The following is a 14688-nucleotide window of genomic DNA, read 5'->3' on the forward strand; positions in this document are numbered from 1 at the left end:
TAAGAGCCCACATGCTGCAACTAAGAAGCCCGCATGCTGCTACTAAAAGATCCCACACGCCGCAACTAAGACCCGGCACAGCCAAATAAATAAATAAATAAATAAATAAATAAATGTGTTTTTTTTTTAATGGAATACTATTTTTGGGAAATCTTTCTTACTAGCAATACATCACTGTATGCCCACCAACTGGAAAACACTACTAGACTCTGAGAAAAACCCGCAAGGAAGAAGATACAGACTTTGAATCAAGGAGTTTAAAATAGAAGAAAAGAAGAATAAGCAAATAAAAATACTGAAAAACAGGTATAGAAACACATCAGATATGTAAAAAAAAGAAATCAATTAAATCGTGTGGCTCCAGTATACTTAAATAACGCCCATGAGTATTGGTTCCAATGAAAAACATTCATTTCTATGATCAATGGACCACCTGGATGGTTGCTGGAAGAAATTCATAGGTTTCTGGGATAGGAAAGGATGTTTACTACCCTGGCTGACAACTTGGGCCCATTATTTCCTCACTTGTAATACATGTTTCCTAAGTGCCTTCAACAGAAATAGTTGACAGGTTTATTCCTGCAACTCTCTGCAAAACAGTAGACACATCATCTTCAATATGTGCAAAAAGAACAACAACAAAAAATTCTCCAAGCATTTGCACTGATGTCATTTCCAGCCCGTTAAGGAAGACCACACCACAATGATGACTGCAATTACAAGAACAGCAGCAATAATTTGCCACATACTGGGTATTTACATCTACCAGATACAGGTATGGAAATTGTATGCATATTACCTTATTTAGTTCTCATAAGGACCTTAGAAGTATTGTTCCTATTTTATAGTTGAGGAAACTGAAGTTCAGAATGATTAGGTAGCTGCCTAGGATCACACAACATGAAAGGGATGGAGCCCAGATGTAAACCCAGGTATGTCTGAACCCCAGGGAAGGGTCTTTCCACTTCACTCGGACTAGCCTGACCTTCCAAATCAACCCTGCCATAAAAGTCCTAAAAACTTAAAAGAAAAAGAAAAAAAACAAAACAAAACACTTTAGGAAGTAATTTTTCCTCAGAGAATGTTTTTTCAGAACGTGAACCAATCTTCTCATCAACTCTATGAGGCAATTATTCTTGTGGGTCTCATTTGACAAATATACAGACGCTGAGAGAGTCGGAAATACTTGGCCCAGTGTTACACCACGAGGGAGCCGAGTCGGGCTGACGCCACCTGTTAGAAACTCCCCACTATTTCCACTACTTTGTTTTGCCTTCTTAGTGTTTGCAGAATTTTAGGTGGCTGGGTCCTTAGAGAAACAGATTAAATCCATGACTCTAAGTTTTACTTAAAAGGGTTTGCAGCAGAGACTTGACGGTGTTTACTAGGAGACAAAAGGAAATCTTAGGGATTTTTCAATCAGATAAAAATCAAGGGGAGGCCTTAGCTCTGGGTCACTTGGAGGGTTACAAGGAAAAAACTGAGCAGATAGGACAGTAGCTCATAGTTTCCATTGCTCAATCTAATCCTCACGCTAAAGAATAAAAGATGCAATAGAGACAGAACATAGGTTAGTGGTTGGCGAGGGCTGGATGGGGGAAGAGGGGCTTGAGCAGTGACAAGTAAGGGGTGTGGGGTACCTTTACAGGGTAAAGGAAATGTTCCAAAATTGCTTATGGTGATGATAGCAAAATGCTATGACTATACTAAAAGCCACTGAATGGTACATCTTAAATGTGTAAATTGCATGGTCTATGGACTACAATCTCAATAAAACAGTTAAAAAAAAAAAAAAACACTGGGAATTCCCTGGTGGTCCAGTGGTTGGGACTCCACGCTTTCACTGCCGAGGGCCCAGGTTCGATCCCTGGTCAGGGAACTAAGATCCTGCAAGTCGTGTGGCACAGCCAAACAAACAAAAATAAATAAATAAATAAAAAACAAAAAACCTCACCAATATAGGAGCAACTTGCCTAAGCACTGATGTGTTTCTGCAAAGACGAAGGAAATTTTAATTCTCGTAATATTACACCTTGTTTTAAAACTGAACATGTCTCTATCTTAAGGAGTGCCTTGGTAAACCTTTTATGAAATGAAGCATTTTTAAAAGTAAAAAACAAACAAAACAGAACTGAGGGTGTAAATGGCAAAGATAAAGACATCCAAATTTACGTATTAACAATCACCCTGCCCTAGAATAGAAAAGAGATGTTATAAAAACACTTAGTAAATGCTTTAGGACCTCCTCAACTAAGCACTAATAAGAAAAACATCCAAGGGATTTAAAAAGCTGCTCTAGCCCTACAGTTTGGCAAAGAAAATGGGAAAGAAATTACAAAATAGGAGGTACACCTTGAAATGTCACTAAACCACAACTATAAAGTGAAAAGAACCTGCTCCAAGAGAAAAATCCAGATCTCCAACAAAAGGAATGGAAAATACCTGGACGAGATCCTTCCTTCCAACAAGCAAGGCAGAAGTGGCGTTCTTCTGACATGTTTCTTGAATATCATTCACATTCAATCTGAAATTTAAGAAGAATTAAAAAGTTTATTTCCAGTTGACCTCTAAATCAATTACTCCTGGTTTAACAAATAAACTAAAAACTGCCTCTTTGGTTGTCACTCAAAATGTTTTATTCGTATTGGCCTTAAGCTCCCTTTCTATGTAACATGGAGAAAAAGCTTACCTACAGTTGATGTTACACTGTGAGTTCAGGCCTGGGGAAGGTGAAATTGCTTACCTCTTTGAAGTCAGGAAAGGAGGCCAGATTCAAAGAACAATTTGCCAGCTAGCTTTTCTGGGGAGTTCCCCAGGCTTAAGGGTTGAATAAAAATTGATTTAGATATGTATAATGCTGACTGTAGTTTCTAACAAGGAGTAATGTGCTGTACATAAACAACAAAATAAGTATTTTTTATTATGTGTTCAAGTTCAGGAAGAATGGGAACCACAGGTCAGCAGCTTCTGTGCGCCTGTCACCCACCTCCCAGCTCCCTTCAACCAAAGTAGCTCTGCTTTTAAACTGTTTTACGTACTAAGTACAGGAGGCAGAATTCTGAGACTGTGCCCAAGATTGCTGACCCCTGCTGTACCTGCCTTGTATAAACCCTCCCTTTAAACGGGGTCAAGACCAGTCAATATTGATGACATATCACTCCCGTAATCGTCAAAAGGCAGATTCTCCTGGGTGGGCCTGACCTAATCAGATGAGACCTTAGAAAGACAGTGAAGCATCAGTGAGACACTCCTGCTGGTCTTGGAGAAGATGAAATTCCCTGAGTTCTCCGGCTGCAAGGAACTGAATTCTGCTAACAACCTGAATGAGTTTGGAAGAGGACCCTGAGCATTGGTTAAGACCGCCACCCGGCTGACTTCGTAATTTCAGCCTGGGGAGACCAGAGCAAGGACCCAGGTAAGCCATGCCCAGACTCCTGACCCAGAGAAACTTTGAGATAATAAATGTGTGTTGTTTAAACGCTAGGTCTGTGGTAATTCGCTATGCAGCAGAAGAAAGCTAATGCACTGGGCCTCTCCTAAAAAGGATTCCAGTATCTCAAAAAATAAAATAAACAGGGAGTTCCCCGGTGGCCTAGTGATTAGGATTCCAGGCTTTCAACTGCCTGGGTTCAATCTCTCGTCAGGGAACTGAGATCCCGCAAGGCACGGCCAAAAAATAAACTAAAATAAGATAAAATAAACAACTTTGATATTCATGTCTAAGTGGGAAGCACGGCATAGTTGAAATTCCGAACTTACATGTATAGTTCTCCCAATGACTTGTGAACAGGAAGAAGGCAGGCAATATCCTGAATGATCACTTTCCCAGCAGCCTTGATTGGTCGATTCCCAGAGTCCGATCCCTCACGCTTACTTTTCCATCTCCTTGATTTCTGGGGGAAATGACAAGATGTAACTAATGGGGACTTTGATGAACGGAAACCTACATTTGCAGAGCACACCATAGTTGGATCACTGGTAATTTGCAGAGACCTTGCATTACATCATGCCCACAATTATATGAATCAGCATCTGTAGAAAATAAAAGGATGACAAAGGGCATTGAGCTCATGGCCCAGAATCCTAAGAGGAAAATAAGCACCTACTGCAGTGCTATATACATTCTGCAGGTGCTCAAAAACACCTTGAAGCCAGAATTTAAAAAAGAAAGAACAGCAAGTAAATAAGTTAGTAAAGACCACAAAAATGTGGGAGAAGAGCAACTTTTAAGGTTGGGTTCAGCCCTAGGTTCAAAATTCTTGCTTGAAACTAATCAAAGTTTTTTGTTTTTTTTTTTCTTTCCTTTTCAGACAATTTAAATTGGATTTGTTGAAATTTAATTCAGACACAGCAGTGTGGGATCTGCAAACTTTCATCTATGGGAGGCAGACACAGAAACTAAGCAGCTCAAGAAAAATTACCCTGTCTTCCCTAGCAGATTTGAATTATTTCTAAAAGTGATCATTTAGAATGTCAAAAATACCTGAGCAGAGGGACCTGGGTAATGGATGTGGAAGATCATAAGCAATTATCCTATTTCCCCAGAGCCTTCCCTACAAATGGCTACAGAGGAGCCTGTATGTGGGAAATGAGAGATGTCCTGGAAAATGAGAATTATGAGAGTGTAGCCCCATCTGGTATCTTCAAAATGACGACCAGCCAAGGGAGCAATATTCTATTTTATTTTATTGCCAGAAGTTAGAAAGGGGGTCACCAAAATGATTCAACTCAGGAGGGAAGTGACATATTTATTAACAAAGGAGGCAAAAGGAGCCAGTGAAAGGGCCCTGTAATGTGGAGTCAGAAAACCAAGGCTTACTGGTCTTATTAACACATGCCCTGGCTCAATGAGACCCCAGGCACGTTCCTTTTTTGCGGTGAATTCAGGCTTGTGTCACTCTCTCTTTGCTCACTGGTAACTCTGGGCTCATGATAAGCTCTGTGGTTCCAATCTCACAAGGTTAATCAGGGGACAATGAAAAGGTGAGACTGCAAAGTGTCAACTGAAAAAGTGCAATTTAAAAATCTGTAATTTTTATAAATGTCCATAAACTCTCGGGCATGCAGAGTATATTATTATTTAGATGGTTCATAGATAAATTCATTTTCCACCCGTGATTTTGATACAATCACTCTTCCATAAATCAGTCATGGTCTATATCCAGGCATTTCTGACCGGTCACGTCCCATCTAACCCCCAAAGTTGTCCAACGCACGTAACTTCCTATCGGATTAGTAAGCAGCATGGAACCTGCTAAACCCAGGACACCCGGACTCAGTGCATGGCAGGTAAATGTAGATGTTTAGCTAAAGTATTTGAATTGTTCATCATTGTTTGTAAATACATATGCTATCCATTTGGAACCTTAACCTATTTGGTCTTAGAAGCAGTTCAGTTACTATGTATCCATACACAAGTCATTATTCTGCAACACAAGAGGAAGCTGCATCTATTCTTGGGGGCTAGTAGCCCTTCAATTCTCTGCCGGCCTTGGTTATTTTCTAAAGAACTGTGATGTGGGTGCAAGTAAGGGGCAAGTGTGCTAAGGAGAAAAACGGCCTGTCAGGGTGGGCTGGAGACAGGCAGCGTTTATCGACATTAGACTGTGCTGTCACACATGCCCTGAGCACTAGGACCGGTTTTACAGAGAGTAACTCAGCATACACCGACCCTGCAGTGATGGGACAGCACAACATGGTTAACTAGAACACGGAGGGCGTAAGTCCATAAACTCACTTCACTGTGACTTTCATCCAGACTTCCGGGAGTTTAAAAATCCCGGGAAATGACATACCCACAAGGCCCCACGTAATTCATCATCTCCAATGAGATTTAGGGTACTGGATTTTTTTTTTTAAAGGCAGAAAGAAAAGATCTACATTCAAAAGATTCCATCTGGAATCAAATAGGATCCACCTAATTGGATCTTCCAGGTTGGCTGAAAGGCTTCTAAGACAGTTCCAGGCACTGACTCTGGTTCCTTATTACAAAGAGAAAATAAGAAGCCCTTCAACAATTGAGCAATTCACGACAGATCCGTTTAACTGAATGCTGGAAACCAATGGAAGCCTCGTGAGGGATGGGGTCTACAGCTTTCAGACCACACTGGAAACATCCACAATCGCCTGACTTTTTAAGCAAACCCAATGAAAGCATAATATTAAGGCCCATGTGCCCTAAGTGGTTCATTTGCAAATAGACTAGCTCATGTCAGAACGTTTTTCCTAGCAGACTTGCAATATTTCTAAAAAGGATCATTTTCAGAATGTCAAAAATACTTGAGCAGAGGGACCTGGGTAATGGATGTGGAAGAAGATCACGAGCAATTATCCTATTTCCCCAGAGCCTTCTCTACAATGGCCAGAGAGGAGCCAGTATTTGGGAAATGAGAGACGCCCTGGACTTCACCAGTGAGGAGGTGAGCTTACTCAAGGCCACACTCCTAAGGGCTGAGCTTTGAACACAGGTTCTCAGGCTGCTAAGCCCATACTTGTTAACCTGCTTTTAAGAGTATGATTTTAGATTAAAAAGGGGGGAAAATTAAGTCCTGACTAAGCTACCTGTTAATATGTAAACAGTTTGATCCATATAAAAACAGATCCATTTCTGCATATAAGGAGATCCACATCTGATTCCAGTGAGGGCTGTCCAACACACCACTGTCTACAATTACTCACTTCTAAAGTCACTTCTCTGCCAAGCACTGCTGAGCCACAGCAACGCGCTGGTGACAGGCAGAGGCAGGCAGCTGTAGCCCTGCGGCTACAGGGCTTAACACGCCAGGCTCAGGCCAAGGTGCTGTGTTTCAGGCCGGGCTCATGAGCCTGAACCTCGCGCCGTTTAATTTCCTTTTTGGATTTGTTAGGATTCGACACACGCAGAGAAAAGAAAACTCAGGGTCCAAAGAGACGTCTCAGGGCTCTTCTCCCATTTGCAGTCTTGGGTGATGGAGATTGGCAGAAACGGGCCCATGTGAGTCATCAATAAGTCCTTGATGAAAATGTAAAGATAGTGGTCTGGGCAGCTTTCTGCAACTACCCTTCACAGAAATACAGAAATCACTGTCTGTATTTCCTGGGATTTCCTTGTCAGCTTCTTGAGACACCAGGCTTCCAGGTGCTTCTCTGTTTGATCTGTACTGATGTACAGGTGGTGCTTTATGGACCTCGATAAGCTGCCTTTGAGCCTACAATAGAAGGAGATTCCCTAACACAGGATCACCCTAATGATAGCTGCCACCAAGAATCAAAGTGTGAAAGCAATTAAGGGACAGCTGTTTTTGTTCATTTAATCCAGCAAGGAATAACTATAAAACATTATAAAAAATCTTTAAGGGGGGGTCACAAAATATTTTTTTTTCAAACTTGGAGGTTGATGGTTTTTAAATATGAACTATCTCTCCTTCAGGCTATGGAGGTCACTCAGTAAACCTGTCTCGTGGCTAATTATTCTGGGGATTCAAATCCAACAAGGCTGCCTAAACAAAGATGTGGTAGATCTCAAATCAGGCCTAGGACCCACTTGCTCCCTAAGAAGCATGGAGTGTTTCCTCTAGTGTTTTGGCAACAAAAATGGTTCATACCTCATCCACACCTTCCCAAGACTTCTTTGTCTTCGTATCTTGCTGGATTATTATTTTAGAATAACCTCTCTAGTCTGAGCACCTGTCAGGTGACGACAACAATGACACACCGAGATGAGGTGTGGCTGACCTTTCCGGGTGAGGAAAGGGCACAGGGGCCCCAAAGCCCCCTAAAACCTCCTGCATTGCTCCAGTCCCACTCTGACGGGCTTAAATGTGGATACGTTTCTGTGCAGTAAAATCGGTACCTCTGGGAGGTGAAGGACTCTGCACTTCTCTTAGGTCATCTCAATGCCCCATCGATAGAAAACACCCCTTCCCCACAGATTCCATGAGCAGGGATCGAGGGAGGAGAGACAAAGCAAGACAGACAAGTTATCACACGATGAGACTGGGATGGTCCTCTGAACAGACCAAGAAGGTGTTCATGGAATTACGGGCAACAGGACAGGGAGGATGGGGGTGGGGAGGGAGGGGCGGGGGGAGGGGGGAGGCACTGGTGCAGAGAGCACTGAATGACAACCAATAGCCAGCTTGCGACTGAACCACCAGTGTTACTGCTACAATCGGAGGCAACATCGATGCCAATAAATGGGTTAAATGTAAAAACAGCCCAAGAATAAGCCACCAACTGCTTCGCAGCAACCCCGTCGACAATGCATAATCATCAGCAGAGTGGGCAGTGAGTCAAAACGAGTTCCTATTTAAATAGCAGCAGGAGCAGGGACTTCTGGAAAAATCAGTGGAAACGCAGCAGTTGGGTTGGTAGGACAGGCTTTCTGAGGAAAGATGGCCGTGGAGGCAGCTCCACCTCCAGGTTGTTGGGCAGCAGTGGAACTTGCTAATCAAGGCTCCTGATTTCAACCGGTTTTTATATGAAAAGGCTATAGGACTACGCCCCTAAATTTTTTTTTTTTTTTTTTTTTTTTTTACACCAAATGAAACTTACACAAAAGCCTCAAAGCTGTCTTGCACAGCCTGAGGTCACCGTGGCACGACTGAAACACAAAGGGGGTGGGAGAGGAAGACAGAAGAGGAGAGACTAAGCAAGAGAAAAGGAAGAGAAGATGTCCATTGCAGAGGTTTTATTGTCAATGCAAAATATTGATGGCAAGGAAAAAAATTTGTTCCAGGAAATTCCCAAAGGATTAAAATCTAGCTTCGGTGTCATGCCAATGAAGCAGGTGGGCACTTCCCTCTTTGAACTCGAGCAAGACGATAAAAACGGAGACAAAATGGTAGAAGCCTCTTATATCTTCCTCTGCTGCCCCGCCATGCCAAAGGTAGGCTTTTGAAAGCTCTATGAAATTATACAAATACTCCAAGTGAAATCAGGTGAGCTAAAGGTTTATCACTGGGGTTCTTTCCAAGAAATCCAGCATTCAGCTTCATTTTCAAAGAAGTCCATTCACAATCCTTAACAATATCAGTATTCACCCATTTGAAACTGATAGAACCAGGAGGCAGTCCTTGGCGCCTGACTCCCAAGAGTGAGAAATTGATTATGCTGGTCCTGAAAACCAGCCAGCCTGTCATTTCAGGTTCCTCAAAGCCAGGCAGGTGGCATTTTATTCTTGGGCCTTTGGGCAGAGACAGGATTAGTTAAGGAGAGCATTTGCACAGCGCACAGTACCGGGAAGTCGTTAATTGCTTGTATGGACCAACGTCGCCGGGCAGAGCGAGGAGACATCTGTGCGTGAAAACGTTACACCCACGAGGAGGGAAGAAAAACACCAAGAAAATTAAAAGGGAAAAAATATAGAATAAAATGAAAGCTTCCCACACATCTGATGGATTCAAAGGTACCATAATATACTGCAAAATTGGGATGGGAATGACTGAAAAATCTGAAACTCAGCACAGCAGTATTTAGATTCCCTCACCCCCCCTCCCAACCCATCACACTCCATACACAGCGTGGACAATGTCGTTGTCCTTTAGTCCGAAACACATTTCAAGGTATCAGGAGGCTGACATCCACACAGCTCTGACAGAGGAACTACGACAGAGATTTGTGGTTCTCTTACAAGAATTAAGATCATAAGAAACAGGTGGAGGGACTTCCCTGGCGGTCCAGAGGTTAAGACTCCACGCTTCCAATGCAGGGGATGCGGGTTCCATCCCCGGTCGGGAACTAGGATCCCACATGCTGCGCTAAGACCCACACAGGCCAGCGTGGCCAAAAAAAAGGAAACAGGTGGAGAACTCTGCTTCCCCTTCAAAAGCATATGTATGTGCGAGAAGCTTCGCATTCCTAAGAAGGAAGAAGTTCCTCAAGAGATTCAACACCGAATTGTTTTTGGTGTGTGGCTGTAGGGGGCGCCAGGGAAACTGAAGTCTTGACCTTGGGGCTGCAGGACCATCCTCAGAGCGGTGCCACGAGGAAGTGAGAGCCTGAGAGAACTGAAGCGTGATGGTCCCCAGGGCTCTCGCTAACCGCTAACCGCGGGAGCATCAGTGTGAAACTGGGAGCATACAACACTGTTTCGGGAAATCAGAAATTACTCTATTAACTTCAAGACCTCCCCAGTTATTTACATTAAAGCTATTTTAGTGATGTCCACTGAAGTGAATGTGGGAGGCTGCAAAATTTTTTGAATGTTTACAGGGCGATGCCTGATGTTGATCTTAAGTCCTGGGCCTTCTGATTTACCCTAAGAATAAACAATATTTCATCAACTATTAATAGATGGTCCAGTTACCAAATGAATGTTAGCATCTCTCTGTGCTTTCTAACTTCTTATGAAATTTAATGGTTTTATTTGTTTATTTTTACATCTCTCACATTTAAAAAAATTTTAAGAGCAAACATTGGAATTCCATCTGGAGAACCTTTGGTGATATAACAAGATGACCTAAGTAGGGCAGGTTAAAAACACAAAAACAAGAGAAATGAGTATTAGTCCCCAATGGCTCTAGGAAGATATTTCTGCAATCTCCAAAATACTCTATAATTCTTTCATTGTTATACTTTAATGCAGTTATATTCTTTTCCTTTCTTCTTACTCATTTAAAGCTCTCAGGGGTAGAGATCTAAACAAGAATAAAAGTATGCAGGAGATAAAATTTGGGCTGAAAATGAAGACTTAAGCACAGAGAAATTTAGTACACTGGAATCGTTTCCAGGACAAAAGTAATAAAAGTGATATTATTTGACATTTGAAACTAGACACCCAAGAATCAGAAAATACTTCTCGAGGGATAAAACCGTTATCGTCCTCTGTGAGGAAGATAAGATGGCCATATTTCATTCCTGTAATTCCTTTCCCATGCCGTATGTAAATGGGATGGGCATGAACAAGCTTCAAGGAGAGTTTACAAGTTTATTTTAGATTTATCACAAAATAACTGACTGACCAGTTATTAATAACTGATTTTAACTTCTTACTAGGTTGAACCACGTGAAACTTTTTCTTAAGGTCAAAAATGCTCAAATATCAGCAGTTTCATATGATTTAACCTAATAATTACTATGTGTCATACATTAAAATGTACCTCCCTCCCCCAGGGCTTCTAGGGTTCTTGGAATAGTCTATTTCTTGGAACAGTCTATTTCCTATGATTGCTAATTGACTGAATTATATACCTATGATTTGTGAACTTTTCTGTACATATGCTATACATCAATACAAAAGTTTCATATGAAAATTATAATAAAACTACCTCCCCCCATTTTATTCGCTCACTGTCTGAAATACAATTCGGAGACCACTTACTATGTCATCCTAGGGGACTATAATGGCCCGTTTTCTGGGGAGAAGCAGCACACTGGGAATCACCCCAAAGTGAAACATCACAATCCTTCCTCCACGCCCCAGCAGATCCTGTCTGATAAGAGCTAATTATCTATGTGCCTTTGTTCCCTCTTCATGATTACAGTGTGTTTGTCGTAAAAGAGAGTCCAGACCATCAAAAATATACATGTAGGCCTTACAAATGATTCTGCATTAGGAGAGGCTCCTTCTTGGAACTGGAGTTATTTTGATGAAACACGACCTTTACACACTATCACAGGGTCAAAAGTGCAAGTCCCAGCTATGCTGCCCAATCTGAACCCAAGCACGAGAAGCACGGGGCATGACGCAAAGGGGAATTCAGAACTGCCTCTTTGACTAAAAGGTCCCCTCAACCTGGCCCTGGTGCTAAAGAAAATTCCCACATTTATTCAACCTTGAGTTTGTTCAGCTACTACATCAATAATAAAATGCCTTAGTTCCAACCAGTTTATCAAAGCTTCTCACCAGTTACCCGCTAGCTTGCAGAAAAATAAAAAAAAAATTTTTTTGAATGTAAAGGACTTGGGAATATAAAAGTGTTCTAAGAAGTTCTGTGACAGGTGCAGGACAGGGCGGGGTGGGGGAAGGCGGCGGTGGGGTGGAGAACTCCGTCAGAGATGCAAAGAAAGGGACTATGGAGCTGGCCAGAAAGGCAACAAAAAAATCATTTTCCCTAATTGACTGAAGGTTTTGCCCAAGACTGGTCGTGTCTCAAGCATCAGTTCCTGCCACTCATTTGTCACATACAACCCTAAGACTTGACAAAGTCAGTGACAGCCAACATCATGCAAACCAGGAAGGTTAGACACTACATTGCAATCAAAGTGAACACACCTCTAACACTTGCTGGAAATTGGGGTTTTATTTTAAATAATTCAATTTTTAACAAAAAAACAAATTTTAATTATAGTCAATCCATCATTTCTCAATTAGTGGGAGAGAGCAACAAAGAATTCCTAAGGACTGAGTTTCTGAGTAGCTCAGTGGTAACCAGTTAATACATCATGTCAGTTAAAAGACAGTTTAAGCCAGACTCAACCTGATAACACAGAAAGTTCTCAGAATCATTCCCACGCTCTGCCAATATTCTCTACACTGTCGTCACCAAAGGTTTCTGACAGCTTAATAGCTACTGTAGGGATGATGAGTTCCTTAAGAACCCAGGAACAGAAGGACAGTTTCAGGCGATTTTTCTATAAACCGGTCCATTCAAATGGGTACTTCAGTGCAGACTGAGTAAAAGTATAAAACCTCTTAGAGGTCAACTTGAAAACTTCCCACAACTATGAAGTTCCAAATATATCAGGATCCCAAGCCTTCTGAAGCATCCCTTAATTTGCTGACAAACATCAGAATACCCAGGAAGACCTGAAGCTGCGTGATTCTATCTGAGAGGATGGGAATCGACTTCATGTATGGGGATCACAGGACAGGGTTAAAGGGGAGGGAAGAGTACGGATTATAACAACCAACCACCCCTCCCCCTCCTATACAATTTACAGTAGTTAAAAACCAACCGAAAGGAACAAAGCAATGGTCTTTCTCTAACACACTAACTATGAAAGGGAAAGAGAACAGGGGGATCACTAATTTAGCTGCTGTGCATGGCAGGCAGGGAGGCCAAGGACAAGAATCTGGGGAAGGGATAAGAATCAAAGGCCGTGGATCGGCCGCTTACCCGCTCCTTGTAGTAGAAGGAGCTGATGGAGACCTGCTCCTTCTCACTGCGCGTGGGGCTCCCGCTGTACAAACGGAGGTTCCCGGGGGCCTCTGTGCGGATCTTCATGGGTGCAATCAAGCCAGTGTGATAGGCAGACAAAGCTGACAGAGATCTGTGGTTGAAAAGGCACGATTAACCATACTGGCTTGGATCTTTCCATAGTTCTAAGTGATGCCATTCTTAGCGCTTGATGAAATCAGGAGAAAAAGATGGATAAAACGGGGAAAAAATGGAAACTCCAAAAAGGAATCAAAGAGCACTTTTAGAACTGAAAAATACTTTATCTGCAGAAGCGGAGAATGTTTCTATGACTATATACATAGAAAATTCAAAGGAGTCTATAAACTACTTAAACTAATAAGTGAATTTAGATACAAGGTCAATCTACAATAATCTACTGTATTTCTATATATTAAAAACAAACATTTGGAAAATAATAAAACTGCATTTACGATAGCATCAAAACACATTCAATACCTAGGAACACATTTAAAGAAAAAATGTGCACTGAAAATACAAAATATTGCTGAGAGAAATTAAAGACTCAAAACAATAGAGAAATACACCGTGTTAATAGACTAGAAGATTCCAGATTGTTAAGGTGTCAATTTTCTCCAAGTTGATCTATAGAATCAACACAATTCCAATCAAAATATGAGCAGGCTTTTTTCTGTAGGAACCAGTAAGCTGATTTCTATTTTTACAGAAATGCAAAAGATCTAGAGTAGCCAACACAATCCTGAATGAGAATAATAAAGTTAGAGGACTTAACATTACCAGATTTGAAGACTTACTATATAAACCTACATTAACAGTGTAGTGTTGGCATAAGGAGAGACCAATAAACAAAAGAAAAAAATAGAGTCCAGAAATAGATCGAAAACATACGGTCAATTGATTTTCAACAAAGGTATCAATGCAAATTCAACAAGAGCAAAATCTTTTCCATAAATGGTGCTATATATATAACAACTATATATCTCTACTGAAAAAAAAAACTTTGACCCCTACCTCACATCACACACAAAAATTACTTTGAGATTAATTACAGACCCTAGATAAGGAATTTACATCTATAAATTTTTAAGAGAAAACACAGAATATTTTCATGACCTTGGGATAGGCAGAGATTTTTTTTTAGACAGGACACAGAAGCACTAACCCTAACACTTAAAAAGTGATAAACTGAACTGCATCAAAATTAATAACTGCTGAAAACTGAAAATCATTAAAGAGGGAGAAAGATAAGCCATAGATTAGGAGCAAATGAATACATACACCCAGCATAGGATTTGCAGTAAGAATTGATAAAGAACTACCATAAATAGATAATAAGAAACACAGTCTAAAAAAAACTGGACAAAATACTAGAACAGGCAAATCACAAAAGAAGATATCCAAGTGGTCAATTAGCACACAAAAGCTGTTCAACATCACTAGTCATCACCATGGAAGCACAAATTAAAGCACAATGAGATAATACTACACACCCACCACAATGGCTAAAGCTGAAAAGACTAAAAACACCAAGTTTTGGAGAGGATGTGGAGCAGCCAGAACTCTGAAACATTGCTGGAAGAGTGTAACACGGCATAACCACTGGGGACAG

The 14688-nt window shown here is 41.3% G+C and overlaps 1 protein-coding gene across 3 annotated transcripts in view; it reads right to left on the reverse strand.

The window, feature by feature from the left end:
* WDR59 (WD repeat domain 59) overlaps positions 1-14688 on the reverse strand; it is an 84582-nt gene that overhangs the window by 15519 nt on the left and 54375 nt on the right. For 2 of the 3 annotated variants that reach the window (XM_036834187.1, XM_036834186.1), the window contains 3 exons: positions 13038-13191; positions 3760-3893; positions 2443-2524 (listed from right to left, as the gene is read on the reverse strand). In XM_036834187.1, coding sequence (XP_036690082.1) covers positions 2443-2524; positions 3760-3893; positions 13038-13191 — 370 coding nt within the window. Of the gene's footprint in view, positions 1-2442; positions 2525-3759; positions 3894-9216; positions 9274-13037; positions 13192-14688 lie in introns of all 3 variants that reach the window. The other variant, XM_036834185.1, reaches the window with a different exon arrangement.

The sequence above is a fragment of the Balaenoptera musculus genome, chromosome 19 (assembly GCF_009873245.2).
Source record: "Balaenoptera musculus isolate JJ_BM4_2016_0621 chromosome 19, mBalMus1.pri.v3, whole genome shotgun sequence".
NCBI lineage: Eukaryota > Metazoa > Chordata > Mammalia > Artiodactyla > Balaenopteridae > Balaenoptera > Balaenoptera musculus.